This window comes from Chaetura pelagica, unplaced genomic scaffold, assembly GCF_000747805.2.
Source record: "Chaetura pelagica isolate M959 unplaced genomic scaffold, ChaPel_1.0 scaffold405, whole genome shotgun sequence".
In the NCBI taxonomy this organism is placed as follows: domain Eukaryota; kingdom Metazoa; phylum Chordata; class Aves; order Apodiformes; family Apodidae; genus Chaetura; species Chaetura pelagica.
Window position 1 is genome coordinate 1,995,080 of NW_009953489.1, and position 5,804 is coordinate 2,000,883.

At 42.8% G+C, this 5,804-nt stretch overlaps 2 protein-coding genes across 2 annotated transcripts in view; one reads left to right on the forward strand and one right to left on the reverse strand.

Annotated features, from left to right (window-relative positions):
• The first annotated feature begins 249 nt into the window (after window positions 1–249).
• Window positions 250–5,804, forward strand: part of NDUFA8 (NADH dehydrogenase (ubiquinone) 1 alpha subcomplex, 8, 19kDa) — a 7,971-nt gene continuing 2,416 nt past the window's right edge. Inside the window, exon 1 of the mRNA XM_009998937.1 lies at window positions 250–363. Within this exon, the coding sequence (XP_009997239.1) occupies window positions 250–363 (114 nt within the window). The remainder of the gene's footprint in view (window positions 364–5,804) is intronic.
• MORN5 (MORN repeat containing 5) overlaps window positions 4,547–5,804 on the reverse strand; it is a 2,198-nt gene continuing 940 nt past the window's right edge. Inside the window, exons 2-3 of the mRNA XM_009998917.1 lie at window positions 5,488–5,599; window positions 4,547–4,707 (exon numbers count right to left, since the gene is read on the reverse strand). Of these exons, the coding sequence (XP_009997219.1) occupies window positions 4,547–4,707; window positions 5,488–5,599 (273 nt within the window). The remainder of the gene's footprint in view (window positions 4,708–5,487; window positions 5,600–5,804) is intronic.

The following is a 5,804-nucleotide window of genomic DNA, read 5'->3' on the forward strand; positions in this document are numbered from 1 at the left end:
TCAAAGAGGCCAGAAAGAGGAGTTAGCAGGAAAAAGGACAAGCACTTCAGCTGTAGCAAGAAAAACAAAGGGCTACTCGTGTCCCTCTGCTCCACTTTTGTGAAGGGAGAGTAGCCCTGGCTGTTTTACAAAGCCCTGTTTGCAGAAATAAGTTTGTCAGGCAAAGTAAAGAGAAAAAGATCAATGGATTGCAATAAACAGCACTTCACATAAAAATGAGTAAAATTTACAATTCAGTTAACTTGTTAAATGTTACAAAATCAGCAAACAATAGACACAATTTGTTTTGTTCAGAGCCCAGAGGTAGAGACTAAATCCTCTAAATTAATTTCTGCAAAGGCTGTTGTTTTTTTTTCCAAACAGGTCTGGATCCTATTCGTTGTAGAATATACTGATTACCAACTATTTTTAAGAGCTTTACACAAACATTATTTCTTTTGTTGTGTGAAATGCAGAATCAGCCATCTGGCAAATGCCCCAGAGCTAAAATCTTTTACATGACATATAATTCAAAATGATTAAATATACAACAGAAAATAGCTATAGCATTGCACTTAAAATAGCATGAACTTTTGCTGCCGATCAAAACTGATTTCTTTAGCTTAACAAGTATCCAAAGAACAATTATTTGAAGAGCTTTTAAGAGTTTCAATATGTAGGAACTAAACCTCATCTAAATTCAGTATCTTAAGTCAAATAAAAAAGAAACAAATGTACAAAAGATTAAATGGTCCTGCCTCGTAAGTAGACATTTAAATCTATGGGAAGCTAAATTCATTTGAACAAAAATACTATATTCCCTCTGTATGTGGATTGCTGGGGCTTTCCTCTGCAAAGGGCATCTGCCAAAACAACTCCTGCATTCTTAGGCAACGAGTGGGGACTGGCCTGGAATCAGACTGTTCATCCCCTCCCTCCACCAGCAGAATGGGCAATTTCAAAGAAGAAGAGGGAATAAAGCTCTGTGCGTGATCCTGAAGTGCAGTCAATCTTTTTGCCTGCACTGCAGTCGACTTGAGCTTCAACTTGCTGTCTTTCTTCCAGAAATATTCCAGGCCTGAAAAATTGCCAGGTCTTCATCCCACACCCAACTCTCCAGTTGTTTATGAGACAGAGCACGCAAACATCTGCATGTGTTTGGGGTACATGAGGGTAGGTACAGAAATATTGGCCTGTGAAGCTATGGAGTGATTGTGGTTCTGGTTCTCAACTCCATTTTTCAGAGCAGTTGAAGTCTGCATTTCTCAAAAGGCACTTGGTGCAAGTCAGATCTGGGTTGTAAGAGAAAAAAGTCTAAATGTAGATTTATCTCATGGATTTGAGTACTTGGATGAACCTGAAATGGATGAACACATCACTGCTGACTTTCCAAAAAATGTTGCTTCTATGTTCTTTCAGACCAGGCATGAGAACCTTCAGCCCATGGTAACAGGAGGAAGAAACTGTTAGTCTGTGATTATTGAGGCTTAACATAAAAATGGCTTTGCACCCTTGCCTCAAAACCAAGGAACCTCTGCTGTTCTAACCCCAGACTTGTCTAAACTATAATAAAATAGTGTTCTTGAATCTTGACCTTTTCAGCTCATAATGATCCCTGAAGCAGCAGGATTTTTCCTGCTGCTTTTTACAAGACTTTCAGGCTTGTAGAAATCCTAAGCTGATTGCTGGCTGGCTTGGAACTGCAGCAACATCAAAAACTCTCCTCTGAAGTAGACAATTGTCCTGGTTTTCCAGGCCTAATCTTGCTCTTGATAACATGCATGTTAATTCAGTTACCTGACTGAGCTTTTAGGGTAAGGGCAGGTTTTGTGTCCTCCTGCTAATGATGCTGTGTGACCAGATGCATTTATTTCAGGCAATATTATTGACTGCAGCACAGAGAGCAACCCCGTGCACCACACACATGCTAATTAAACCTGAGGATGGAATATGAAAGTTGTAAAACAAATATTCTCATATTACAAAGAGCAAAAGCATGGTTTGTATTATTTAACCCCTCCTTGGAAGAACCACAGGAGAAACAGAGCAGTTTTAATCAGAGGTATCTTTGCTTTTCATCAAAAGAGAGGTGACCCAGGCAATCTACTGTAATATTTTCCATCTCAGCATATCAAAATTTATACTTTGATGGTATTTTCTCTTTGAAAGCTATGGGCTTCCCTGACATTCTGGGGTCCTAAAACCTGGATGTCATTGCTCTTCTTGTGCCTTCCTGCTTTGCATTAAGCATAACATCATACTGAAAAATTGGGAAATCTTCCCATCTTTCTATTGACCAAACAGTGCTACAAAGGTGCCAGGAGTCTTATTTCTGGAAAGAAAGGGGGAAAAAAAGCAATACTAGTGAAACAGGAGTCTAGTCCTAGTATCTGTTCAAAATAAACAACATCTCTTCTTACAAATGAGCATTCCCACTCTTTTTTATATGTTCAATTCTGTGTACTTTGCAATACTGGAAAAAAAGAAAAGATTGAAGAGCACATGGAGAATCAAAAGAAATTTGAGCATCCCCAAGGAAACTGAGGTTTAGGGATGGGGTAATAGCTGCAGGATCGTAATGAGAATTTGGAAAACGTTACTAGATAAAAACCTTTAACAAAACTGCTGCTGTCATTTCATTCCCTGGGCCTGATTATGTTCTTGTGATGGGCCTTTGCCCGGCTCTTCCAGAGAGCTCACATGAGGATCAGACTCCACGCTGGCAAACACGAGTCTCCCCATATGCAGCAGGAGCCTCCCCCGAGCTCCAGGCACTCTCAGCTTGACCAAGAAGTGTTGGAGGTTCCCAGTGGTGTCTGTTTTCCCTCCTTGGGAAGGGCACCTGGCTGCTGGTGGGCAGGGCGGTGCCAGGGCTTCCTCCCCCTCCTGCCCAAACAGCCCAGAAACAATCAGAAATGGCTTCAGAACAGGGCCAGGGTGAAAGGTGAGGACTGGAGTATTCTGAGAGCCTGCTGCCAGCCCTGAGGAAGATGGTGTCACTTTGGTAAACCTGTCAAGCTGCTGTAAGAACTTCCTGAATGCTTCCTACCATCTGCTTTTGATGCTTTCAAGACTTGGCTGGAAGCCTGGAGGTTTTCCTGCTCCTTCCTGCCCAACCTATAATGGAGTAATTCTGGATCTGTTCCCTGTCATCCCAGCCTCTTCCTCAGTTTCTTCTGCTTACAGCTGGGTTTTTTTACATTTTTTTTCCTTTTTATTTTTATTTTTTTCACTGCAGTGGCCTTGTGCCCTGAATCATCTCTCCTGGGGGGTGAGAGTTCCTCTGATGTTGAACAAGTGCCGGGTTTTTCAATTGTGTTCACGTTCTGGAGAGGAAGGGTCTGGCCTACATGCCACATTCCTTCTTCACCCTCACATCAACAAGTTCTAACTTTGTGCCCAGGGCCCCACAAAGCCCATCTCCAGCAGCTCCCTGGGACCTCCTGCTGTGCTGCTCTGCCCAGCCAATATTGATGGATATAATTTGTAGGGCTTGAGATAAATGTCATCAAGGACAATGAGTTCAAAGAACAGATTAAAAAACAATAAATTGAATTCCAAGGCGTTCCCTCCTGTACTAATCTGTGTAGGTTCCTGTGTTTTTGGAAAGCATGTTGCTTATCTTCCTCATCAGTAGGCCCACTGCATTCCAGTATTTTGGATCAATGCCATTTGTAATAATCTAGATTAGTTTTTATTCAACGTTTATAAAACAGGCCATGTATCATAGGGTATATTTTATAGCAGATGGTATCTCCAATTCATTTAACCCCCCCTTCACTTCCCTCCTCCAATATCACAGTGTGTACTTAGGAAAGCTCTTGAAAGTAGAGCTGAGCAGAATTTTTTTTCCAACAAATAGTAAATTTGCTGGAAAAATGGAGTTTCTAAGAAACAAAACTGTTAAACTGGAGCAGACTGAAAATGAAATGTTCTGTCCTGAAACACCAGGTCTTGCTATTTAGACGTTTGAGTTATTCCAGTGTCAACTGCTTGGGGATCTTCTGTGTGGTTTTAATTTGAAAAGTTTCTCTTTTGGCTTGATGAGAACTAATTTGCCCTAAAGTTCATTCATTTGAGGACTTGTTCACAAGATCCAACACTTGCCAAATGCTACAGCTCTACAAGGGGACAAGTTCCCTGCTCAGTAAGGCACCTAAATGCAGCCCTAAGGCTCCTTTCAACAAAAGGGACTATTGTAATGTGTAGAGATGAGCACATGCTTAAGCACTTTGCTGGGTCACCAGGTGGAGTTTATTATCTTCCAGGGCCACTGGTGTTCACCTCACAACCACTCCCTTGCTTGAGATCATCGTGGAAGAGACTGAAGATTTTCCTGAGACCAACATACTAAACAGTAATAAAATCCATTCGTTCCTATCTGCTTGGAAACACTTCATTGTCATTTTGCAAAATGTGATTTAAGCAACTCTGGGGATTCATAAATCACTGATAGAAATAAGTAAGTAAAAAATATTTTAGCTCAGTGATAACAGAATCAAATAATGGGCTTTTTAGGTTTTAGGTTTGATCGTGCATCCTAGATGATGTTACAAATAAACTGGTTTTAGTTCATCTTGCAGAAGTTGATCATACCTGCATTTCTCAGAAACCTGAATTTGTAGTCAATAATAACTCTGGTTTCAGGATTATAGAATCCATCCCCACAGTCGTAACATCCTTCTGGGATCTTTCTGGGAGGATCCAGATTTGTAAGCTGGGAAATGCCTGAAGAAAAAAAAAAAAGGGGGGGCTTGCTTTATTGTGCCTCCTCCCCTCATTGTGCCTTGATAAAACATTTTGCTGATTTTTGAGGTGGAAATGAAAATGGCAAATAGGCAAAAAAGTGTGTGGTAGAAAGATATCACTTGGATTTCCTCATTCATGGCCCTGTGATCCAGCCCACTAAGCTAACATTACAAATATGATCCCGAACTCCAAAGTGGGGCCAGGAGGGTCTTGCTGGCCTCACAGAGCAGCTACACGTCACTGCTGAAACATTCTGTGGATAAAGAAGAGTATTTTCTGTATGACGTTACATATTTTACTCACTTGGTCCTTATAAATCTTTTCACTACAGACCATTAATAATATTCTAAGTCTTTAGCAAAAACACAGGCTGGACACAAATGTTTCTTTTGGTATCTGCTAAAAAGCTACATGGGGCAGATGCACTTAAACTTCATGTGATGTTCTGGTTGTAAATTCATTGTTTTTTCCCCAACTCCTCTATACTGAAAGCTGCCTGGCACTGCAGGGGGGGTGGGATGTGTCAAAGGGTTACCCAGAGGCTGTGGGCAGCACAGCAGGGTGCAGCAGGGCCCAGCTCTGGGTGCTGCTGCTGGGAGGGGGGGTCACCCTTCCTCTGGCAGCCCCGATGGCCGGGCCCTGAAATTAGCCAGAGCATTTCTGCTCCGTGTTACTCATGTAGCCGAATTAATCTTTCTTAAGCAGAGTTGTTAGTTTAATTCCTTCCAGACCCTCTGGACCGCAGACACGATTCAGTACCTGCTGGTTTCAGCCCAGAGCAGATTTCTGTGTAAAATCTCCTGTCGTAGCCGTCACAGTAATGCCATTTTTTATCTTTGTATTCGAGGCCATCTGCAAAAGTGTATTCCCCCTGCAAACGGTGATCAGGCACAGGTTAATGACGGTGATGGATGGACGCAGCACGGGCAGGGCCGAACGGCCGGGCCCACAGCCCCGGGAGCCCCTCGGGGGCCGTGGGGGAGGGGGACCCCCCTCCCCCGGTACCTGCGAGGGCACCCCGCGGTGCCACACCGCGCGGTACCTGCCTCCGTTGGGGAACAGCAGCTCTCCCGGAA